This window comes from Equus quagga, chromosome 7 (genome assembly GCF_021613505.1).
Source record: "Equus quagga isolate Etosha38 chromosome 7, UCLA_HA_Equagga_1.0, whole genome shotgun sequence".
NCBI classification, from domain to species: Eukaryota; Metazoa; Chordata; class Mammalia; order Perissodactyla; family Equidae; genus Equus; species Equus quagga.
In genome coordinates, this window is record NC_060273.1 from 121,485,941 (window position 1) to 121,511,635 (window position 25,695).

General features: G+C 38.1%; 2 protein-coding genes across 2 annotated transcripts in view; one reads left to right on the forward strand and one right to left on the reverse strand.

The window, feature by feature from the left end:
- The first annotated feature begins 739 nt into the window (after positions 1–739).
- CCNH (cyclin H) lies at positions 740–20,402 on the forward strand. Its single transcript, XM_046666011.1, has 9 exons — positions 740–1,021; positions 2,854–2,976; positions 4,888–4,961; positions 6,058–6,268; positions 9,794–9,957; positions 13,378–13,448; positions 16,096–16,207; positions 19,530–19,590; positions 20,190–20,402. The coding sequence occupies exons 1-9, from the start codon at positions 905–907 to the stop codon at positions 20,226–20,228; spliced, it is 972 nt and encodes a 323-aa protein (XP_046521967.1). The 5' UTR covers positions 740–904; the 3' UTR covers positions 20,229–20,402.
- Positions 20,403–22,839: 2,437 nt separating this feature from the next.
- RASA1 (RAS p21 protein activator 1) overlaps positions 22,840–25,695 on the reverse strand; it is a 101,412-nt gene continuing 98,556 nt past the window's right edge. Inside the window, exons 24-25 of the mRNA XM_046666010.1 lie at positions 24,960–25,094; positions 22,840–23,683 (exon numbers count right to left, since the gene is read on the reverse strand). Coding sequence (XP_046521966.1) covers positions 23,600–23,683; positions 24,960–25,094 — 219 coding nt within the window. The 3' untranslated portion in view covers positions 22,840–23,599. The remainder of the gene's footprint in view (positions 23,684–24,959; positions 25,095–25,695) is intronic.

The window sequence follows — 25,695 nt, forward strand, 5'->3', positions numbered from 1 at the left end:
AAGTACTTGTAGTGAAAACAATTGTAAATCTCTTAAGTATTAATGATAGCTTATTGTAAGTTTCCCTTGGCGCAATACTGAAGATGGGAATCTCAAGAAAATCCTAAAACTACCATAGGTTGTGGCTTCAGAGACGGAAATAGGAGGAGAGGACTGGCTAGTGATCAACAGGAGGGGAGAAAAAGGCACAGAGAAAAGAACAGACAGGGTCACATTAGCGGCAGAATAGTAAAGGACAATACGCGTGCACTGCTTCTAGTTTTCCAACCACGTTCCCTTCTCTCTGAGGCCGAGATTTTTAGTAGCGCTTCACGCACGCTCTTTCTCAAAAGAGCCAGGGATGCTTCTGCTTTAGGACCTCGGCTGTTTCATCGGCCGCAAAATCACCTCCACCTGGCTAACAGGCCTACTCCATCAATTCTTTCAAGTCTTGGCTCAAATGTCACTTTCTCAGTGAGGCCTACTCTGAACACCCTTTTTAAAAGATGACACCCTAAGTACCTTGCCCACTTCCGATTGCCTGTGTGAATTGTTTACACTCGCCCAAACACACCCTCAATTGACGTCCCTTTCGGACGCCCCCGACTGTCGCTTCCCCTTTAAATCTTCTCGGGAAGAGGCGGAGCTAGGGCTGAGGCTCGCAGAATGGAGGAGCGTTCCGTAGGCTCCGCTCTCTTGCGTCGCGGGCGACGGCCCGCCGAACGCGCGAGAGGTTCTCCTCCTAGTCCGCTCCGGAAACGCGACTGCGGACGGAATTCCCACGTGATGGTGACGTCAGCGCGCCCGCGCTGGCAGGCCTGCCGCCTTGGGCTTCCGCGGGTCCCCGGGGTCGGCTTGGACGCTTTACGGCCGGGTGTGGTGGTGGTTTTCTCCAGACGCCCGGGGCCTGGTCTCGGCCTGCACCATGTACCACAACAGCAGCCAGAAGCGGCACTGGACTTTTGCCAATGAGGAGCAGCTGGCACGGCTGCGAGCCGACGCCAACCGCAAGTTCAAATGCAAAGCGGTGGCGAACGGGAAGGTGAGGACTCCGGCGGCCGCCCCTGCCCCGGCCTCCGCGCTCTGGAGCAGCCGCGGCCCGCCCCGTCCCCCTCCTGGGGCCCCCGGTGGTGGGGCCCCCCGCACTCCTCCTCCCCTGCTCCCTCTGCCTCCGCGGCGCCGAGCGCGTGTATCTGTTTAATAACAGGCGGGCAGCTTGCCGTCTGCTGTGGGTACAGAGACGGACACCGCCACCCCCGTAGTCGAGGGGCAGACAGACAACCAGTAACCTGGCGAAGAGGAAACTTGTAGGATGCTAACGTGGTGCGGGCCGAGCGCCGCTCACTTGTCAAGAGGGAATGTCGGGAAAGGCTTTTCCTGGTAGCTGGTGCGAAGAAGGGGGGAAGGACAGTCCAGGCGGACGGAGCCCCCGGTCCGAAGTGGGAGGTCAGAAGTTTCAGGGCGGTCCGTAGAAGGCTCACGATCGGGTGTGGCGGAAGCTGAGTACCTGTGCCTGAAGGGCTGGAGAAGGTAGGCAGGGAACTTGTCAGCGGAAGTAAGGAGTTGGAAGTTACCATGAAGGGTTGGGAAATCTTTGGAAGATTTTTAATGGGAAATTCACCTTTTCAGATTCGGTTGTAGAAAGAGGGTTCGGCAACGTGGTGGTGAATGGATTGGATGGGGCAGGGTGGAGGCAGGGGGACAGGGGACCAGTGGCACAAACCAGTTGACTAAAAATGGTTTGGAATACAGCCTGCCAGCCAGGTCTTCCTGTTACAGCTCCCACCTCTGCAGTTGAATCTTGGAGCTCAAGCTTCCCTCCGGCAAGTAGTCTTCGTCTTAGACCTATTGGTCAGGAGGTACTTTGACCTTTAAGTCACGTCTGTTTCATGGCACTTTATTTTTGTGCTGCATAAAACAGTACATGTTGTGCTGTGTGCCAGGCACTGTTGTAAGCATTTAGCAAGTGTTAGCTCATTTAATCCTCACAACTCTGCCGTGAGGAGGATACTGTTATTATTGTGCTTTACAGCTGAGGAAACTGAGGTACAGACAGGTAGAATAACTTCTTAAGGCAACATTGCTAGTAAGTGGCACAGCCAGCATTTGAACTGTAGCTCCAGTCTCTACCTGCAGGTTTTACATGATCTGCTCCCTGTGTCTCTCTTATCTTCATGTGTTCTTCGTGTAAGGGTACGGGGCTTGTTGGATTAGGAGCCCACTCTCCTCCACTTTGACCTCATCTTAACTAATTATATCTACAGAGACCCTATTCCAAAAAGGTCACATTCTGAGGTACTGGGGATTAGGACTTCAACATACCCTTTTTTGGTAGTCGTAGTTAAACCAGTAACAGCACCTAATGGATATTTATTGTAAAATTGTAATATTTATTAACCATCTAGTGTATTCTGTAAACAGTTTACAAAGATGGATAAGAGGTAATGTTTTAGGTGTCAAAATGATCTTTGAGACATTTGTTGATTTTTGCTTCAACCTGTGTGACTTAATGAGTGACTGAGAAAGGGCTATTGAAAGCTTTCCAACCATTGACGATGTGTATCTTCTTTGTGGTTTATAATTGATGACATCAAACCTGTAAGCATGTGCACAAACTCCATCATGATTGCTTATATCATAATGAAGCAAATGTCCAGCTGACTTTCTGAGAAGTTGTGAAATGATGGTACAGTTTTGGTTTATTAAATATTTTCCTAAAGCTATTTTGTGTAATAATTAGCAATTCTGTGAAGAGAAAATGAGGTGTAGTATATTTCCCTTTAGTTGGAGACATAAACTAAATTTAATCTGGACAGAGAAAAATATGTTGATTATTTAACTCACTGATCTTTTGTTGTAACTTTTGATATAAAGGTTCTTCCAAATGATCCAGTCTTTCTTGAACCTCATGAAGAAATGACACTCTGCAAATATTATGAGAAAAGATTATTGGAATTCTGTTCCGTGTTTAAGCCAGCAATGCCAAGGTCTGTTGTGGTAAGTTATGGATATCTTTTAGCTGACTTCTGAAATCTTACCTCTTCTGAATTTGTAAATCATTTTCTCCATCCATTTTACTCAAAAATGCATGTTAGTTAAATAAATATTTATGTATTTAAGTTTTTGTCACATATATTTTTCAATAAATGCCTTAAATTATGAATTCCTATACCATATCTTATGAAGTGTTTGAAGTCTCATTTCATAGTCAAAAGAATTTTGAGGTCTGCTAGACAGGTCATTACATCCTCATTTTATAGAGAAAGAAAAAATTAAATTAAATTACTTTCTCTCCAGGTTTTCAACTAGTGAGCAGTAGAACTGGGACCAGAACATAAACTGGTGCTTTTCAACTCTTAGCACACACATTCGTCATTTGAACTCATGCCCCAGCTGAAGCTCATGCCATAAGAAATTTTTAAACTTTGATTAGTAGAGGCTGATGATTTATCTTTAGGTAAAAAATTGTCTAGTGGTAGTTTCACATGTGGTTCTGAGGACTCTATTGGTGTGTTTGTGTCTGTGTGTTTACTGTGGTGGGGCAGCGGTGAGAAACAGGTAGTTAGAACTTTTTGGCTATATGGCTTCACATACACTGTATTGTTCCTATTGTGTGTGTTCTTGTTTATGGAAGATAAGATGAGATTAAAAAGCTGAAATAAAAGAGTATAAAATATTTTTTCCTTAGTATCTCACAGGATTGATGTGAAGATCAAATATGAAAGTCTGTCTTAAGTTTTAAAGTTATACAGAGTGAGTAACTTACAACCCAATAGAGAATAACCCTCTAGGAAATCTCCATTTTTATAGTTGAAAAAATTGAAGTTTATTGAAAATATTAAATCCAAAACTATTATTCATAGTGTTTTCTTAGTTTACTCGACCTTCATCTGAGAGATCAAAGATTCATAAAGAATTTTAGATACACTTGATAAGTTTCTATCTCCAGATTTAGTTCTATTCTTTTCTGATAAAAGAACTATAACATGAGGTAGTAGGTTTCAGTGATCTTTTCAGGTGAAGAAATTGAATCCTTGAATGAACTTCTTTGTGGGATTTGTCGTTATACAACATGTTTATTTATAATTGATGAAGAGTTTTGGTTTTTGCTTCACATAAAATGTCAAACTAAACTTTTGAAATATTTAAAAGGAAATACTCTTTTTTTTTCTGTCATAAAATAGATGTTCACTTCATTAGTTCTAGTCAGACGACATAGTGCTTAAAGGTAGTCAAGTCTTAGTGGAATCAGTCCTGTCCCTGATTATGTGTGTGACCTTGAACAAGTCACTTAGCCTCGCTGACACTCAGTTTCCTCCTCTGTACAGTGGACATAGCAGTACTTCACCAGGCTGCTGTAAGGATTACACTAAGATGATAGTTCTGTGCTTGGCACAGACTCTGGTACATGGGACATGGTCAGTAAATGGTAGGTGGTGTTCTGCTGTTTGGTGTGGAGCAGTATATTACAAATCTGGAGTGGATTTTGAAAGAAGTCTTATTGCCCCAACTGTGTTATTCTGTCAGTATTTTGATCAGATTGATTGGTTAAGTTGTGAACGTTTGTATTTTTTTCTCTTTTAACTTTTATAATGTGGGCTACTTTTGTTACCCTGAATTCTAAAGTAAACACACACACACACACACTTTTAACTAAGTCAGTGAACATAGAAAGGATAACCCAGGGTGGGTGGGGAAAGACAACAAAGGGTGTTTTGGCTGTGGTGTTTCTGTAGTAATTTATCACAATTTATTTTGTTTAAGGAAAAATTAACAAGTTTTGGTATTTTGTAAGTTCTGGTAACTTTTTCAGTGAAACTTTTGCATAAGTATGTTTTTTTCCCTTCAAAATTTACCGTGTAATTTATGTGTGAAAAATTCTGATAATATGTGTATTTTTAACTTTAGGGAACAGCTTGTATGTATTTCAAGCGTTTTTACCTTAATAACTCAGTAATGGAGTATCACCCCCGGATAATAATGTGAGTATAAGCCTGTCTAATTTATTGATTTTCATTTAAGAAGACCTGCATACTATTTGTGTGCACGTGTGTGTGTAAAAATGACTTACTAATAAAGGGTCATTTAGATGTGCGTTGTGTTCTGAACTTAAAATCCCTCTTTGTACTCCTTGTATATTCATAATACTTCCCTCCCTATAATAGTCATGGCATCTGAACTTCAACTTGTCCAAAGTCAAATTCTGTTTTTCTCAAACTAGCTTCCCTAATGTCTCTTTTCTGTCAGTGGCACGTTTCCTCTCCCAGTTGTTCTGAGAAGCATTTGTGGTACCTCCTCTCTCTCCCTCTACGTCCAGTCACTTTACAAGTCCTGTAGCTCCATATTCATTTCTGTTGAACAAAGGTCTCTTGTGTTTCTGCTCTCTGCTGAGCACTGTGCTTATCATTAAAGATAAAGATGAAATTAGGGAGAGACTCATCAAAGAGCTTGCTGCTAATCACATTGTCCCTATTTAGTTTCTCTTTTTCATTCCCATTTCTACCAATCTAGGTCAGGCCCTCGTTACTTCCAGTCTTGATTTTTGTGGTGATTTTATTACTAGTTTCTCACTGTGAAATGTATGTGGTAGCCATGAGAGTTTCATAGGTCTGTTTCTGAGGTAATAATTCTCTATTCAAATGCCCTTGGAGACTTCCACTGGTGGCCTTCCACAAAGTGTTCCTTTAACCTAGCTTTCTTCCCGTGCTCGTAAGCTACATATGCATGTGCTGTTGTATTTTTCCTCTTCCATCTACATTTCATGATACAAAGTACTCTTATTCCTCAGTTATTTTGTTTTTCCATATATTTAGGTTGAACTATATGAAACTGCCATTAAGTCAATAGTGGTTGAATGTTGTAGCAATATTATATGGTTCAACCTAATTTTATAGTCTCCTAATGGATAAAAAGTCTGAACAGGAAACTCTTTTTTTAAAAAATAATTTGCCTGTGATGTTTAGCTTAATCACTTGTGAATATTAGGCAATTTTAGAAAGTACTTTTAGTAATAAAATATTTAGCTATTTCTCAAAGTAAATGCATATCCCTCTCCCCTCCCCTTATTTTCTCCTCTAGGCTTACTTGTGCATTTTTAGCCTGCAAAGTAGATGAATTCAATGTCTCTAGTCCACAGTTTGTTGGAAATCTGAGGGAGAGTCCTCTTGGACAGGAGAAGGCACTTGAACAGATTCTGGAATACGAACTACTTCTTATACAGCAGCTTAATTTCCACCTTATTGTCCACAATCCTTATAGGCCGTTTGAGGGCTTCCTCATTGATATAAAGGTAATCTTGTTGGTATAAAGTAAACTAGTAGAGTATACTCATTTGCTATTGTTCTTTAACCAAAAGAGTCAAGAATTTTATTCTAACCTGTCATCATCCTAATTGTTAGAACATGGGCTAAATTAAAATATTGTTTGGCTTGAACCTCGAGCGCAGTGGTTCTCCAGCTTCAGTGTGCGTCAGTCACCCGGAGGGCCTGTTAGCTCGGACTGTTGGGCTGCAGAGCTTCTGATCTAGCACATCTGTAAATACCGGTCCAGGGACTATAATGAGAGTCATTGTGAGTTTACAGCAATGCTTTTAAAGACTTAAGAGAACTCTTCTCACTTTGAAGTATACTATCATGGATCTGATTTTAAAAACCATAAAAAATTCTTAATTTTAAATAGAAGATTGCTAAGTGACTTGGTTTTTTATGCATTGTGAACTTGAATCAATATGTAGGCATCAAAAATATAAGTAAATAAACATTAACAAAAGTGACTTAAGTTGTTTTGGTCCTGAAAGAGGATTTGGATAGTATGAGTAAAATCAAACAGAAGTCAGAAACTGGTTGATTTATCTCAATTGAGCAGCAAAATTTGGGTACCTTCTATATGCCAAATGTTGTGCTTGAAGATTTAGCCAGGAACAGCCTCAACTTTCATAGGCCTTACAATCTGATGGGAAAGACAATCATATATTCAGGGCATTAAGTATTACAGAGGAGGAAACAGAGGGTACGTTAGAAGGAGATAGCAGGTTGAGAGGAAGAGAAGACAGTTCTAGGAAGGTGTCATTTAGAGTGAAATTCAGAGCAAGAGTAGGAATTAGTTAGTGGAAGAGCATCTGAGTCAGAGAGACTTCTTTGGCCAAAGGCTCAGATTCAAGATACCGTGGTGCACTAAAGAACCTAAACAGAGCTTAGAGATAGAGGGGGGAGCCTGCCACGGAGTGCTGCCTGAGTGGAAGTCAAAGTCTAGACTGTGGAGGTGATATTAAGGCCTTTGAATAGAGCAATGGGAAGCCAGTGAAGGGTTTATGTCTGGAAAGTGGCATAATTAGGTTTGTAGCTTAAAAAAATCATGTTGGTGAGCCCATGCATCAGTCTGCATCAGATGTTTATTGCACATCTGTATGTGTGAGGCATAAGGTGGAGAATGGATGAGAATGAATGAAGGGATACCAGTTAAGATGCTGTTAAAGTAGTCTAGGCAAAAGATGGTGGCTGGTTTGACTCATGTAGTGGCAGTGGGTACAGAGGGTTTCCTGGACTTCAGAGATAGTAGGCAGAATCAGTAGAGCTTGAGCATTGATTGCATATAGAGAATGAAGACAGGAGAAACCCTCAGGTTTCTAGCTTGAACACATAGGTCGATGGTACACTTACTGATACAGGAAACGCTGGCACAGGAGAGATTTGTTTGTGGTGGAGGAGTGGGGAGTTGATGAATTTGTTTTGAGACATCATGAATTTCCCTTGCCTGCAAGACATCCAGGGTGGGTAGTCATCTGTGGGTGGAAGTCTGAGAACATGGCTAGGGTGGAGGGAGAGATTTGGGTGCCATTGCCTCAGGAAAATTTAAAGGACCATTTGGCCATGAGGTCAATTAAAAGAGTAGTTAGAGAGATACAGAAAGCTAGTAAGGAGATTGAAGAATCTCTAGAGAGGTAGGACTTTTTGGAGAAGTAAAAGAAAGTAGAATACTTTTAGAAAATGAGCACAGGCAACTCTCTAATCCTGCTCAGAATTCAGGCATAGTAGAAGGAGATGGGTAATGTTTGCTGGATTTGGTGCCAGAAAGGTCATTTGTGATTTTGGTGAAATTAGTCTCCTTGGAATGTGGAGGAAGAAAGCAGATTGGAGTCGGTTGAGGAACAATAAATAGAAGGATGAGAAAACGAATATATATAACTTGGATTCAGCAGCTTGTCTTTGAAGTGAAAAAAGATAGGATGATTGAGAAGATAGAGGAACTGCTGGAAATGAAGGGATGGTTTTTTGTTTTTGGCAGAAACTAATGCAGGGAGCTGGCAGTGGGAGAAAGCTTAAAGGAAAAAATGGAAAATAGGTAGCTCAGGTTTCTCTTTGGAGTGAAGTAGAAGGGGCAGGTGTGAGATTTGAAGCAAGATAGAAGAATTGGCCTTAGAATAAGAATAGCTCCTTTTAATGGGGAAGGAGGAAAGCATGGGTGATGGTAGTGTTGTGCCTGGGGATTTGGTGGTGGCAGGAAATAGAGTGTCTTTCTTTGTCAAGAGCAGAGATAATTTTTGGAGAGTGATGGAATTCCTGAGAATTATTAGACATTGAGACAGGTGGCAGTGTTTAACATAGTCACTGAAAAATGGGAGAACAAATATTCTGCGGAACATTATCATAGCTAGGCAGTGTTGAGAGCCCTGCTGAGGTCAGTGAACTTGAATTTTTAGTAATGTTACCAGACTTCTTGGTTGTATTGTTTTCTCTAGCAGCACCCAGAAATCTGGGTATAGTTGCAAAGCAGAAGGTTGGTTGAATTCACCCACTCTTGAAGTTCGGCAGAAATGTGTTAGTAGCATTTCAGGGCAGGGAGTTCAGGAGGGAAATGTGGACCAGTGGACACTGGTGAGTAGGACCAAGTAGAGGGATAAGAGACTAAAGGCTCCGAGGAGGAAGTCAAAGAACAGCTGTGAAGTAATTGAACAAATGTATTAGGAAAAGGAGCACTGTGGTCAGAGTGGAATGTCTGAATTTGTCATTTCAGAGGTCAGGCATTTTGGATAATGACAAGACCTGGGTGTGACTACAGTTGATTCTGGATAGTTTTTTCAGAGTATACAAAAGATTTCTAACTGCACTGGGACTTGAATTTGGATATCTGAAGTAAATCAGGGTTTAGGATTTAGGGTTCATCTTAAAGGATAAGAAGAATTGTCAGAAAATGTGGGATCTTCTATATTTCTTGGGTGTATTCTAAAAATAATTCTGTAATCAAACCAAGATTCATTTCCACTTCTTCACAAAAGTAAACTTTAAATTTCAAATCAAAATGAGATGGTGCTTTGTTCCTAAATGTGGCCTTACATCTGAATCCGCTGGATTGCCTGGGAAGCGTTTACCTGGGAATATGTATTTCTTAGGTCGACTTCAGACCCGATCAAATCTCTGAGAGCCTCCTTTCTCTTTCCTCCTCAGGTGGAAAAGGACGAGGAGAGCAATTAACTTAATGGGAATAGTGCCAAGTAACTATACTGGGAACGTTAGATGTATTACCTTGACGCATATATTTCTTACTATGGGTTGTGTTCAAAAAAGTTTGAAAGCCACTGAGTAAAAGACAGATTCCTAAAACATGCAGAATTTAATGACTGCACTTTTGGTATGTTGTAATTCTGAGTACAAAACAATCTTACATGGAAAGATTGTTTGTTGTTGCTGGAGTGTAGAAAAGGAGTTACTTTTATAGCATCCTGTGTTAAGCACTTTCTGGTTATATAAATATTTTTGAACTGTTATTACTCCACTAAACCCTCAGAAGTGATAACATTTACAAACTTACTTTCTAGACTCGCTATCCCATGTTGGAGAATCCAGAGATGCTGAGGAAAACAGCTGATGACTTTCTTAATAGAGTTGCATTGACGGATGCTTACCTTTTGTACACACCTTCCCAGATTGCCCTGACTGCCGTTCTATCTAGTGCATCCAGAGCAGGAATTTCTATGGAAAGGTATTAATTTGTGTTTTAACTTGGATCAGAGTCCTAGTGTCGAGTTTTTCAGTAAGGTTCACTTTGTGGCTATAGTCCTTTATGTCTCCTCTGGTTGGGAGGGTTGGTCAGGGCAACTGAGGGAAGAAATGAAATCACCTTTTAAGGGAATCTTTAACAATTGAGTAAGATATCTTTGAGCTAAGAGGATGCTTTTATGACTAAAGTGGCAGTAAATTAGTTGCTCCTTGAAAGACTGATATAGCTATCAGTATATGGCAAATTTGGAAGTTTTATGAACTCGTAAGCAACATGAGTGCAGCAAATGTGTCCGCCTTGTTATATCTTTATTCTCCTCCTGGGGAGCATGTGTGGCGCATGGAATTCAGTAAATATTTGTGGAACAAATAATGCTTTAGGAAATGTCCAAATGAGCTGGAATTGAGCTGTAAATAGTAATAGCTGATAAATAAATGGACAGTGAGAACCAGGCTCTGAAAGAATTCACTTCATGTGAATTAAATTCACTTGATTCTTACAACAATATCTTGTGCACAGATTAGTTAAATATCCTCATAGTCATTTATAACTAACTCAAGCACAGGCTAGCAGCAAATTAGACTTTTTAAGACTTTACATTTAATTTCTCTATTACCTTTGAAGTTCTGCTTGATTTCATTCTTAGAAATAGCTGAGGAAGAAAGATGATCAAATTTTCTAAACTTAAACTCTTCTATATGTTTGTAATCCCTCATCCATAATTTCAGAATCTGTTGATAGGGTGGCAGCAAACAGGAACAGATGTAATTTAGTCTTTATTTGACTTAATGGGAATATTTATGTTTCCTTGCAAAAATATTGATATTACTGATTACAGGATACTGCCCCAGACATCACTGGAGTGTTTCATGTTTCATGGTATATGTGCCAAATTACCTTTCTAAGACATGTACAATTCCAAATTTCAAAACAAATCCAAGAGAAGGGATTTGTGGGCTTGTATTTTAATTTATGGTATTCCTCTTCTCTACAATCACAGCTCACCAACTGTATATAAATATATACATTAATACCACAGTGATCTATACCTCCATTTATTTACTAAGCATTATTTACTGTACTACACTTTAGGCATATAAGAATGAACAAGCTATAAATCCTGGCTCTAGTTAGGAAAGATAGCCCTGCTAGTAATTGATATCAATGGAGTTTAGGTGTGGAGCCTACATTCTCTAAGGGAAGAAAGCCTCTCTTCTACAATTCAAATAACCAAATGTTTGATTAATCTGGTTAAGTGTTGTATCTTATGTACAGTGTGTATACAAATTCTCCAGTGGTGAGATTTTTCTTAAGTAAATAGGGATGAAGCATCCTACGGTCCAAATTAGGGTTTATTTCATTTTAGAAGTTTAGTTATAATTTCAGATAGGTGAAATTGAAATTGTGGTACCTTGAGCTCACTGCAAATTAAATAATCTTTTGTAGCATTCCCAGGAACTGTAGACATTTGGGTGGGTTTTTTTCCTTTGGGGAAGTGCTTTTAAATCATTTTTAAGTTTTGATTTACTTTGCAGACTTTTGGAATACATGGAAATTACGTTTATTCCTGAAATAAAAAAGGGAAAGCCCTTGTACTGTTGTTACATTCTGGGTGATCCTTTGGATTACTCATAGGATGTTCTGTTGTTGTTAGTTCCAGGTTTTCTTCTTTTTCATTGGATTAAGAGCTTTCTTTCTCATCTTCTAGTTTGACTTCCTAGATATTCTTGCTTGCCTATGGATTTTTTTTAAAAAAATCAAAATATTAAATTTCTAATTCAGGATTGAGATTGAGAGTTGCTAACTTAAAAGTTTCGTGGAGGTAGAGAGTCTGGTCAGCTAACTTTTAGAATCAAATGTATCTATCACTCTTATGCTTAAGTGGAAAGAAAAAGAAGTATAAAGCAAAAAATGCCAAAAGTGTGAGGAATTTTAGGGAGAAAAGGGAAAGGAAAAAACTAATCGTTATTTTGAATTATGGTTAACCAGAAATGCATTAGTTGTTAAGGGAGTTATTGATTTCCATATCTAAAATAATTCCCACAATAGATAATCAAGATGTACTATCAAACTTCTCAGAACTTTTTAATGTGATTTAAATAACCTGGATAGTTTAAAGACATCCTTCTGTTTTTGTAACTATTTACAAGTACTTGTTGAAAGAGAAAAATTAACATTTTTTTGCATTCATGTTTGAAAGAAAGAGAATCTATTCACTTGGGCTTTTATTAATTACAGATCAAGTTCAGGTACATAAAACCTCAGAATAACTAAAAATTTAAATATAGAAATTATTTTTTTCATACTAGTATTACTGGTTTTGAGAAAAACAGGTAATTGGGCTTTATATCACATTTATGGAAAAGTATTAACACCTTTGATTTGGACTGGATGCAAGTAAGATATAATAGATTTGTAAAGAATGGAGTGATATTCTTACTGGTTTGAATACCTGTTAGACCTATGAACAACTATAGTTAACGTGGACTTGATATTAAGGGGAGAGAGAATCCTTTCCAGTGCCAGGTTCCAGCTCTCCTACTTCCTAGCTTTATGATGTAGGGCAGATTACAAGTTCATGACTTGTCTCTCCCTGTGACTCAGATTCCTCATCTGCAAAATGAGGTTAGACTCAATAGGGTTTATATATTATACACTTAATATTAAAAGTCTTGACTATTGGGGCTGGCCCCGTGGTCGAGTGGTTAAGTTCGCGCACTCCGCTGCAGGCGGCGCAGTGTTTCGTTGGTTCGAATCCTGGGGACGCGGACATGGCACAGCTCATCAAACCACGCTGAGGCAGCGTCCCACATACCACAACTAGAAGGACCCACAACGAAGAATATACAACTATGTACCGGAGGGGCTTTGGGGAGAAAAAGGAAAAAATAAAATCTTTAAAAAAAAAAAAAGTCTTGACTATTACTGTTATTTTCATGCCATTTTCCCCCTGAAAGCTTTATGTTACAGAATTTAATTAACTTTTTTTCTTCTCCCCCCTGAGGAAGATTAGCCCTGAGCCAACATCTGTGCCAGTCTCCATCTATTTTGTATGTGGGTCACCGCCACAGCATGGCTGACAAATGGTGTAGGTCCACACCCAGGATCCAAATTTGAGAACCCAGGCTGCTGACATGGAGTGCACTGAACCTTAACTGCTATGCCGTGGTACCGGCCCCATAAACATCTTTTAGTCTAAGTTGTAGTAAATTATTGAGACTATAAGAGTTAGAGATTATATTTTGTGGAGTTCAAAGTATTGTTATTTAATACTTTTAAAATAATTTTAAAAGTGACCTTGATAATGAAATGAACATGGAGGAAAATAACTTATGATGTCATGTTTTCTTAACATGCTGTGTGTGTGTTCAGTGAATTAAAACTCTCTTCCTTTTTTTCCAGTTATTTATCAGAAAGTCTGATGCTGAAAGAGAATAGAACTTGCTTGTCACAGTTACTAGATATAATGAAAAGTAAGTAAAACAAAACACTTTACAAAATATTTTATTACAAAGCTACTTTCTAAGTGAATATCATTTTGGTATTTAACTTGAGATAACATAGATTATTGTTTAGATTTACTTTCGTTAAATTATTATATCATGGAGACTTGGTGGAGAACAAACACAAGGTACGTGGAAGGAAGCAGTTTTCACACAATGTATTAGGAAGGTGAACATACCATCAGAATCAGGAAAGTCAAAGAATCAAACTGGGACCCTTTTAAAGTATACACAAATGTATGCCAAGCACTGAAAAACATCCACAGGGAACTAAAGATAACACCTAAATTTGGAACTTCTGTTTTGTAAATAAATCAGCTTTAACTAGTTAATACATGTTATTTGCTAGTCATTTTGTTAACTTATATTACCAAAGCAGTGGTTCTCACCTGGGTGTGATTTTTTGCAAAGTCTGGAGAATTGTCAGCTGTCACAACTTGGCGGGGGAGGGGGTGGCTTCTGCTGGCATCTAGTGAATGGAGGTAAAAATGCTGCTAAACATCGTACAATTCATAGTTTAGCCCCTTGGTTGACTGAAAAATGGCTCCCCAAAAGATATCAGGAAACTAATAGCCCCTCACAACCAAGCTCAAACTGTCACTAGTGCCCATGTCAAGAAACCCTGCGTTAAGAGTTCAACAGACCCCCCCACTTAGTTGATTGGCTATATTTGCCAGCCCTCTCCATTCTTTTTTTTTTTTTTTTTTGAGGAAGATTGACCCTGAGCTAACATCTGTTGCCAATCCTCCTTTTATTATCTTGAGGAAGATTGTTGCTGAGCTAACATCTGTGCCCATCTTCCTCTGTTTTATGTGGCATGCTGCCACAGTGTGGCTTGACAAGCCATCCTAGGTCCACACCCAGGATCTGAACCCACAACCCTGGGCCACTGAAGCCCAGCACATGAACTTAAACACTACACCACCGGGCTGGCCCCAGGCCCTCTGCTTTCTTCGTTCTTGCCCATGTCACATTGAATCCTCATGGCTACTAGACTACCCTTGAGGGTTAAAAGTCAATTGTGCTTGTCCCCAAAACTGTTTTGCCAATTGTCCTTGTTAATTAAGTTTGTAGTTTAAGTCAATACTGAATAAACCAATAAAATATGAGATTGAAAATCTTGATCTTAGAAGATAATAGTAAATGGGTATACTTTCTGTATGTTTTATAGTTTAAAAGTTAAGATGCTTCAGGGCATATGGGTAAATTTCTGGATTCTCTGCATGAAATGGTCTTGAGGGCTTCTGTCTTTTTTTTTTTTTTAAGATTTTATTTTTCTTTTTCTCCCCAAAGCCCCCCCCCCCAATAGTTGTGTCTTTTTAGTTGTGGGTCCTTCTAGTTGTGGCATGTGGGATGCCGCCTCAGCATAGCTTGATGAGTGGTGCCATGTCCGTGCCCAGGATTCGAACCGGCAAAACCCTGGGCCACTGAAGCGGAGCACGAGAACTTAACCACTCGGCCATGGGGCAGCCCCAGAGGGCTTCCCTCTTTAGTTGAGAACGGTGGGTTTGTAATTGATGAATCATAAAACCGTATGTCTTCAGTTATACCACTAGAGGGTTCACTTCCAAAGCTAACAGTGATTCGGCCATAGATTTATGATCATGGAATTTAGTAAGTAGAAGGGGCCCTAAAGATAACCCACTATGCTCATTTTATAGGTGACAGTTTTATTACTGATTTCTTCTTAGTACCTTTATTTTAATATGAAGTAAGAACAGCCCTTGATAAAATACTCAGACCTTTACCAATATTAAGGTATCTTATTTAGGTTATCTTATGAGGTATCTTATTAAGGTTCCTTATTTTGGAACAAAAGATATCCTAAGGGTCTTGCGTCACAAGTATAAATACAGTTGAAAACACTGCTTTATTTGCATTATGAAATAAGTCAGCAGCATAGTCACCCATTTGGAGCATGTGGCTGGCTAACAATAAGCCCTGGATCTCTTATCATTCTCCTAATAAACCTTGGGATTTATATTCTTGATTTCTTGTGGTTGAATAGCAGACCAGGTGGAGGATGTTTCTGCAGTTAGAAAGTCACTGCTGTATTAGTTTGCTTTTAGCCTAAAGAGGACATTTTTGTTTTCTTGGTGATGCTTCATTGTATAGGTTCTGCATTTTGTTAAAGCAAAGGATCATGGACACATTTTTACTAGGCATCTTCCCTTTATCATCTTAGGTAATAATGGTTTCCTTTGTAAACGAGAAGTACACTTTTGGTCCACAATTTCTAAGGTGGAATGTTGTGAATATGGTTGGTGGCGGGGAACAAAGCATGTTCACTAAATCATGTAGAGATTTAAAAAAAGCCTTAAAACTGAGCAAAAAGTGACCATGGGAGGATTTGAAAAAAATAGTGACTAAATTGTAGGGCATGCTTATCTTTATGCTGTACATGACATGGGCTAAGCAGCATATAGCTATAATTACTTGGACTAGAAGTATGGTGTTCATTGGATTTTTATGCAAAACAATATAATTCTGATAATAATCATCACATCAATTCAAGACTGTTTTTTTCCCCCATAACAAGATGTTAAAATATTATTCAGCTTATGAGAACAAGGCTTTTTATTATCTAGTATCAATCCTTTTTTTAATCTCCATATAGGCATGAGAAACTTGGTAAAAAAATATGAACCACCCAGACCTGAAGAAGTTGCTATTCTAAAACAGAAGTTAGAGAGATGTCACTCTGCTGAGCTTGCGCTTAATGTAATTACGTAAGTAGATGTGACAGTGTTATTCAAAAATAGATGTAATTTTTATCCCATTCAGCTGGTCCTTAAAATAAATCATTTAATTGGTAAATGTTTGCATATCTGGTAAAAATGGACTTACCCATTAAATCAGGTTTTTTTATTGAGTGGATATTTCTTACAGGATTAAATGAGATAAATAGTTTGGTTTTCATAGTACAGGTCTGCTGGTGCTGTGACTAATGTGTTCTTTGGCTCACAGGCCCTGTCCTGTTACTCCTCATAGGATCCCATGGGGCAGAGTCTTCCTAGGGGATCTCTGAACCTCTTCTTGCCCTTTTAATCTTTGGGTTCTTTCTGGGTCTGATAGCTCCTCTGAGGAACAAGTATACTGTTCCAGGCTTTTTTCTTTTAGCTAGAGTACAGAAACTTGACATACTGTCTTTCAGTGGTAAACGTTATATTGAAGACAGAACTAGTAGGAAAATGTGCTGTTAAGAAATCCTCTTGCTGCCGTAAGGAGCACCCATAATGTCTCACTGATTTGTAGGCTTAATGTGGAAATCATCATATGCAGGCTCTTTATGCTTTGCAAATTGAAGGATCTGCTTACACCTAATCTTTTAAGTGTTTAAACATTTGGGGACCTAGGCAAGTAACAGGAATGGTAAAACTATTATTTTCTGTGGAATGCGTTCTGATTTAAAAGTTGTTCTACCTTATTTATTAAAATTTAGTGGGAGTGAGCTCTATCGTCTTACAGTTAAGGTGCCTTTTAGATGTTTTTGATCCCTATAATTGGTGAATATATGCTACTGGATAATGTCTGAGAAGCCAGAACAACATTCCAAGGCCTTCACAGCAGGTACACATGACTCAAATTCTTTAACTATACAGTTATAGTAGGAGAATATCCAAGGGCTTAAGTGTGCAAAGATGGGACTGTGACATTCAGAGCTGTAACTGCAAAGCATGGCGTAGCATAGAACTTAAAACTGGTAGATTTCACTCCTGGGTTTCAGTAGTAACCAACCGGAATGAAGGAGTAGTTACAGAGGAGTAAAGAAATACTGACTTTAATGAATAAAAGTATTAATAGCACTGATTATGTTCTTTTCACTTTGACTTTGAAATGGACTTAGACCAGGGCTTGGCCAACTATGGCCCATGAGCCAAATCTAGGCTACTACCTGTTTTTAGAAATAGTTTTATAGGAACATAGCCACGCCCATTAGTCTGCATATTATCTATGGTTATTTCACACTACAGCAGAAGAGTTGGGTAGTTGTGACAAACTGTATGGCCTATAAGGCCTAAAATATTTACTATCTGGCCCTTTAAAGAAAAAGTTCAGCAATCTCTAGATCAGACAATTGAACTATTAATCCTGCCCTTCAAGCTGGGTAATTGAATAGACCATAATCCAAAATTCCTAATTGCCACAGTTTGTATCTTACTCCAAGTTCCCATCTGTTTTGTACTGTGCCAACCAAATTCTACATGAGTACTTGAGGGTGCTTCTCAAACTGTCTGTAAGGGGCTGCTGTTTTTTTTAAATTCATTACAGACCTATACTTTTTCAAAACAATAAAAACAAATTACTAGAAAAATGAAATTAAGACATAAAAGCTTGAATTTTATTAGATTGAAGTCATAAAATTAATTATAAAATTGCTGTAAAGGTTTCTAAACACATACTCAATTTCTGTACTTCTCTGACTGCATCCTGGAAATGGTTCATAGACCACACTTTTATAAGCACTACTTTAGGATAAAATATTTGTTTTCCTTGGTCTTTGTAATTCTTTTATCTTGCTTTTTCATCACAAGTAATAACTATATTGTCATTATTAAAGTCAGTCAGTCAGGTAAACCAAAGTCCTCTTTGACCAAAACCCAAACCCCAGTTGTGATCTCAGAGGGAACTTAGTTTTGCTGTTTACCTCTGCCAGCCTTTTCTCTGCATATGAATGTGTGTGTGTGTGAACTGTTTTTTTCTTTTCATTAATGTTTTCATATTGTACATTTACTAGTATCATTCTTTAACTTTTGCTAGTCAAGGTGAAAAAATACTATTCCGTTGCTATTTTACTTTGCATTTCGTTACTCTGAGGCACTGATGTTTCTGTGTTGAACAGTCATTTGTATTCTTCTGTACTGCTTGCTTAGAATCCTTGCCCAATTTTTGGTGTTATTTTCCTGATTTTAGTTCTTGATATATTTTTTTTTTTTGAAGATTTTTTTATTTTTTCCTTTTTCTCCCCAAAGCCCCCCAGTACATAGTTGTATATTCTTCGTTGTGGGTCCTTCTAGTTGTAGCATGTGGGACGCCGCCCCAGCGTGGCCCGATGAGCAGTGCCATGTCCGCGCCCAGGACTCGAACCAACGAAACACTGGGCCGCCTGCAGTGGAGCGCACAGACCTAACCACTCGGCCACGGGGCCAGCCCCTTCATATATTTTATATACTCATCTTTTTATATATCATATAGCTATTTTCTTCTGTTTCTTTCTCTTTGTATATATAGAAAATTTGTCTTTTGCTTTATGCTTTTATATCTGAATACATTTTTCTTGCCCTAATCTGTATTTTATTTTCCTTTTCTTCAGCTGTTAAACTATTTAGAATTGTTTGTGAATGCTGAGGTAGAAATCTAATAGTATTTTTTTTCAAATAAATAACCTGTTGTACCAGCCATTTTTTAGTATTTCATAATTCCCTAGTTATTTTAAATATTCATTCTTTACAGATTAAATTCCTATATATACATAGTTGTTTTTTTGCCTATTTGCTCTCATCATTGCTCTGTTTCTTTGCTAATGCCACACTTTTAATTACCATAGCTCTTATATATAGTGTGTTTTTTTTAATAAATTTTTTTCCTTTTTCTCCCCAAAGACCCCCAGTACATAGTTGTATATTCTTCATTGTGGGTCCTTCTAGTTGTGGCATGTGAGATGCTGCCTCAGTGTGGTTTGATGAGCAGTGCCATGTCTGCGCCCAGGATTCGAACTAACGAAACACTGGGCCGCCTGCAGCGGAGCGTGCGAACTTAACCAGTCAGCCACGGGGCCAGCCCCTACATAGTGTGTTTTGATGATAATTGGGACAAGGTTCCCACACTGTTCTTTTTCAGGTTCTTTTTGCTGTCTTCACATAACCTTTCCCAGGTCAAAGGATTTTAATTAGAATTGCATTAAATTTAAAGATTAACTCGAAAGATTATTCTTCTTTCCATTTATCCAGGCTTTGTTCTTCAGTAGATATATTTCATATAGTCTTGCTAGTTTATTTTGTAGTTTCTGTTGCCAGTATTAGATTCTTATTGATGGTTGCTCAATTATAGGAAGAAGAGGAAAGGCTATGAAGATGATGATTACATCTCAAAGAAATCCAAACATGAGGAGGTATGTTCTCTAAAGATAAATTCTAAGTTACTCTTGTTGTACGTTCTGGTGTGACCATACTCTTACGATTTTATTCCAGAATCGAAGCAGTGTAGATAGAGAGGTGTGGGTTTTTAAAAGCCTTCATTTTTTTTTACATCCTCCTTTATGTACATTGTTCATTATTACGGGGATTTTTCTCCTTTCTGTCTCAGCCTGTTCTGAAGCAGTATAATAGTTAATTGATGAAGAATCCTTCCTCTGGTCATAGAAGGCAGCAGGAATATACATACATGCTAAATTTTTGCTCCATTTTTTACTCTCCACGGATTGTTCTACCCTTTCAAAAAAAATTGTACCTGGCAATCCGGATATAACTAAATAATCAGAGGCAGAGGGTCACAACTCTGTAGCCTTTATTTCTGTCATTGAAGTAATCTGGTAATATCAAGCCATATTACTATAAGATCAAGCTATTACAAATTCTCCTGGTTTATTTTCCGTCTGTGATCAACCAGCATAGTAAAAGAACATTTTCCTAAAGGGAGGCAAGGAGGTGAGCAGTATAGGTCATGTTTCCGTGTAATGTTGTCCTTAACTGCATTTTCTTTCCTTCTTAGGAAGAATGGACCGACGATGACCTGGTAGATTCTCTCTAACCGTCTCAAATTGACTTGTCAATGCTAACTCATCAACAGCAGGGGGAAGCATATCTGGCTTTGTAAAATGAAATAATGTAAAAGCATCTAAATATATTAAATTTTTCTATTTATGTTATGTAAATATTCTTCCTTTCGGGGTAGCTTTTTGTGAAATAAAACGTTTCCAAAGAAGCCAGAATAGCACCTGGTTTGGATAATCTTGCGCCATTGTGACTAATATAAATTAGTTTTTCTGTATAGCCAAATTAAAGGTGTAATTTATCTATATTGTTGTTTATTGCCTATATTGTTTTAAAAAAATGGGATAAGCAAACCTATCCTTCTTTTAAAAATGCACCACAAAAAACAGCTTTAAACACGGTTAGTAGTCAGCTTTAAATGTGCTGAGGAATGTTTTTTGCCCTCTGGAAATCTTTATAAATGGCTCCTCAACCTCCATCCTGATAAACCTAGCTATCTGCGTGTTACTACTGAACTAGAGTGTACTTCACCTGTTAGGTGGTACTGAAAGCTAGTCACCCACGGTAAGGAATCTTTGTTTTCCTCAGTGAGTTATCTAGCGTTTCCAAAGGGGTTTTTAACAAAAAGAAGAAATCAAATTATCAAATGTACAGTCTTGAGTAGTTGTCTAGATAAAAATCTTAAGTTGCAATAGGTAAGTAGGTAGTAGCAAATTGTATATTCAGTTTTATAATTAACTTGTTCATTCACCTAAGTGAATCCAGATATAAAAATAGAAAAGCACAAATGATGGCACCGGATTTCTTGGGTTTATAGCATTTGTTCAGTTATTTAACTGTGATCTTATTTATTCAGTTTCGAAGTTGGAACCAAACTATGGATGTCTGTCAAATTTTTTCTGGCAAACTGTGTTGAAGAAATTCTGAGAAACTCAACTGCTCTGAATCTAACTAAGTTTTATGGATACACACCTCTCCTCAGTATCAGTGCATCCCAGGCTGTCCTTTCCAGAAGAGAGTAGGTACCATTTTAATTATATCTTAGTATTTGACGGCAACATTTGCTATAGGCATATTCTCTCTAATAATTCTTTACAGTTTACGTTTGAGTTTTTTGGTTTATTTTGAGTCTGCTCATTGTGGAACGAGAGGAATAAAATTCTTGGAGTGCAAGTTTACGGAAGCAGACTAGACGAAGCCGAAGCCGACAGTCCTCCTCCAGTGCGGTCCAGGTTAGGGAGCCGTGCTGTTAGGCTCTAGACAGAACTGCAGGCTGTTCACAGTTGAGCTGCTTTCTCTTTTAGGTCAATAAACTTTGGCATCAGAGCAAGGTCCATATTTATCTTTGAAAATTTTCTTACCCAGCCCCATTAAAAAGCATTTTAGTTTTATTTCATCATTGACCAGCTAGTTACTACAAGGCCTACAAAGGTAAATGACAAGTTACCTATTCCAGCTTAAGAGACAGATACGCCATTAAAATAGACCAAGTAGGGTGTCTTTAGGTTTGTGTTGTTTTAAAAACGAAAGGCAGAAGAGGGAGCAGCATTTCAGATTGAGGAATGGCAGATAGGTCAGTACGGCTGAAGACTGAATGAAGTGTGATTACTGGGAGAGAACCAAATGGCCTCACTCTAGAAGTTGGGCCTTTTTGCATATTATTGAAATGTTTTCAAAGATGTGACAGTCTATATCCCTGCTGGTCTATCCTGTAACGCAAGACCAAGTGGGATACCACTGTGGTAGTCTAGCTGAAAAGCAGGAGAGATGGAAGAGAGGAAAGGAGTGTGATTCAGAGACAAGAAGGGAAGAAATGGAAGTGAGCTGACATCAAGGAAAAGGAGCACAGGGTGTGGTGAGTGTTTTGCTGCCACTGTTCAGCTGTGACTGCAGCTGCATCAGAGCTAGCTGCCTTCACAGAAATCACAGCCTTTTACAGCTTACAATTATACTATGCAGATAGCTTTTAAACCCTCGACTAGGTAACATTTTGTTTTTTCCTATATTTTGAACGTCAGAGGGATAGAATAAACTGTTGCTCTTGGAATCCAGACCTTTAGAAAATTTTTCTTTACTGTGGAAATAGTTTTCCCATTACCTCCTTTAGCTCCTGTCTTGCTCACTTTGACTACGGATGATATTCTGCCACATTTTTTGTGTGCCTTCTCTCCCCTTATGAGAAGGAAGGAATTGTTGCTTAACAAATATATAATGAATACATTAATGGAATCCTTCAAAAGAGACAATTGGCCAAAAAAAAAAAAAAAAAATCTGAAGTTTCAGCCTCTCCCTAGGCCTTGCTCTGTCTGCTTCTAAATTTGAACTGCCCCTAAAAGGGGAAGAAAATACTGAACTTAAATGCTTAGCTGTATTTAGACAAAAGTAATCAGTTATTCAAGATATCCCTTGGTTTTATTTTAACTTAACCCTTGTGAATACTTCACAAAAATACACATATAGAAGCAAATAAAACTATACAGTCAAACTAAATATCCAGCAGATAAACAAGTAGTCAGAAGTTCAAAGATGGATAGCTGTTAAGTGACTGGTTTGCAAAATCAACTTGGAATTAATGAATGAATACTTTCAACAAAAGCATTGTAGGGTATTTTTTAACACATAAAGAAATTGGTAATCTAGAAAATGGCTGAATGGGTAACATGCATTGATCAATACAATGACCAATAATATTTATTGAATTCAAACTATTTACTGTTGTAAACATTTAACAAAAGCATTATGAGATCTAAATACAGTCTTTGACAATTCCAACAAAATAAGTGTATGTTTAAAAAATAAAGCTGATGAGCAATAGATCCATTCTATATATTTTCTTTCAACAGTTCCAGCAAGAAATAGCACACAGTATTTTAAAAAAGTATACAGCAAAGATTGTTCCTATTATAATGGCAAACTCTGGAAACTGTAAATACAAATGAAGTCATTGAACAGTCAAATGGTCATATTCCTAATCAGGAAGAAGTTACAGTAAGAACAGTCTGGAATCCAGTTATACTCAATTGTCAACAGAGAATGCTTTTTCTTGTCAGTTGATTTCATAGTTCTTTTTCCAAGAGACAGCAAAACTTTGGCAATTGGATGTATTGAAAATATATTTTCAAAGTTCAAGATACAGTCATAGCATTTTGTGTGAAAGGTGATCTGTACACCAAGGCTCAGAGGTTGGTAAAGATTGATTCCATTTGTGGAAAAAGTGCAAATATCCTGCACAGATAGCTTACAAAGCTGCTGGCAGTTATTCACCAGCAGAATCTTGAGTTCTGTTTGCATAGCTCACACATCACTGGAATGTGGAAAGGTGTGCTATTTTTTGGCAAGAGCAAAGGAGACATTATACTGATGTGAATTGCCATGTTGAATCCATGCAGAACACTTGGGCAAAGGCTGCTACCTGACATCATTGGTTTTTGTATACTGGTTTTGTTTTTGTTGAAGCAGTTCTGTTATAGCCAGAAGCTTTTTCAATACATGCTAGATAAGGAAAAACAGTATGAAAATAATTAGTAAGTAAATGAAAGCTCAGTCAGAAATTTCAAGGATGGGAACTTGTATTTGATAAATGCCCTGTCTACTCAAAGGAATTCATAAAATAACATTACCATTCTACTCAAAGCATAAAATTATGAAAGTTCCTATTCAGCCCTTGACTGAATATCTTTCTTTGGTCATAATAGAATTTTTGTACCCTGAAGTGAATAGAAATTCACTTGTTTGGCGTTCTCAGATCTACTTATGCTAGAACAATCCAGGATGGAACATCTTGCCAGAAGACAGATTTATCATTATAAATGACACATCTTAGGCCCTATAAGATCACAAAAGCGCAATTAACTTGCAGCCAAGTGAATGCTTTAAAGAATCAGGGAAGAAATGTGACTACCTTGGGCCTAAAATTAAACCAAACAGCTCCTTTACCTTTCTTTAAAAGTCTTATTTGGGCCAAATTCTCCGATAAGAATTTTATTTTTAGTTTAATATTTAAAGCAAGTCATATAATAAACCCAGCCTCAGTGTAGCAAGAAGACATTATGCATGCCTTGAGCACATTAAGTAGGCCCATGGTGCATATTTGCTTAAGTTTTCTAAAGTGATCGAAACCTTAATGAGCCAGACAATCTAAACTTGATTTTAGTATCTCCTGTTGAAAAGAACTCAGAATTGCCAAACTCAATGCTTTAATCTCTTCTACAAGGTTCCCTGCCAAATGGTTGGCCAGTGTAGTGACAGTAGTCAGGAAGAGCTTATTAAAAATGTTAACTTCCAAGGCCACACTCCAGAATCTCTGGATCTGGAGCTTGAAATATTTTTATTAAAATTCCTGAATAATTCTCATGTGTTTGACAGCTTGCAAATCATCTGGCCACAGACTCACTGTGTGGGGGAGAGAGAGAGAAACAGAAAGAAAAAACCACATCACTACTGACTTATCATTAGCTCATCTGCCATCTTCACACATGCCACTAGAGTGTATGAGCACCACCATTTCTTAGCAAAACATTAACATTAATTTAGTCTCAACACCAAGATTTGACATTTTGCGGTATCAAAAATACATATCTTAGTCTGTGCCTGTTATCCCTGTTTGTCACAATCTTTTTGGATTATGATTCAGATTCTTAAAAATTTAATGTAACTGATAAAATAAAAATGACTATAATTCAGCTATTTATTATTTCTCAGAGTCTTATGCTGACATTCTGCTTAAGTGCTAATGAAACACTGTTAACGAAGGCTGTCGAAAACCTACCTGCTGTGCACCACGCTCATTACTGAGCGTTCGCAGTTCATCTGAATGGGCCACGCAAATCTCATGCAGTGCTGCTAAATCACGGGACAGGTCAGTTCTAGAATGCTCTGTAGTGTCGGGAAGTTCGGGCACATTCTTTAAGGGAATCAAAAAACTGCATTTAGAAATACAAATCTTTATAGTCTCTTCTGAAAATATCCTAATTAGTTATAGTAGATAGACTTTTTAACATATAATATTCTCTTAAACGTCTCTTGAAATTCTAAGGACACACTGAAATGTAATATGCAGTGCTAATTCTGATAAAACATAGATTTTGTGACCTCAGCATTCACATCAAAACCAGGTTCCATTTTCTTCCATAGCATGTGCATTCCATTGTGCAGTATTACTGCTATTCCAAATAAATGGGTTTCCTAAACTTGATAAAGAGTGTTTTTTTTTCTAGATCTGGAACATATGGCAGATAAACAATGTAAGCATTAACTGCTAATCTGGATTAAATGTAACCTAAATTTAAAATTCCTCCACTCCTTCAGACTGAATTTCATTATTAACCTACTATAGTTTGTCCAAATGGACCAGCATGTACAAGTAAGAGCTACTTTATGAAAGTGTGATGAGACTCTGTCAGGGCTGTAATTATCTGTGGACTGTGCCCAAAACACCTGCTAATGTGTGGAAATGATCGGTATTCAATATGATATCTTCACATAGGTTTCATAAAGTAACGTAG

Coding starts and splice junctions, on each gene's coding strand:
- CCNH (XM_046666011.1), top strand. CDS start 905: ATGTACCACAACAGCAGCCAGAAGCGGCACTGGACTTTTGCCAATGAG. Junction 2,977..4,887: donor CAATGCCAAGGTCTGTTGTG/GTAAGTTATGGA, acceptor TTTTAACTTTAG/GGAACAGCTTGTATGTATTT. Junction 9,958..13,377: donor GCAGGAATTTCTATGGAAAG/GTATTAATTTGT, acceptor CTTTTTTTCCAG/TTATTTATCAGAAAGTCTGA.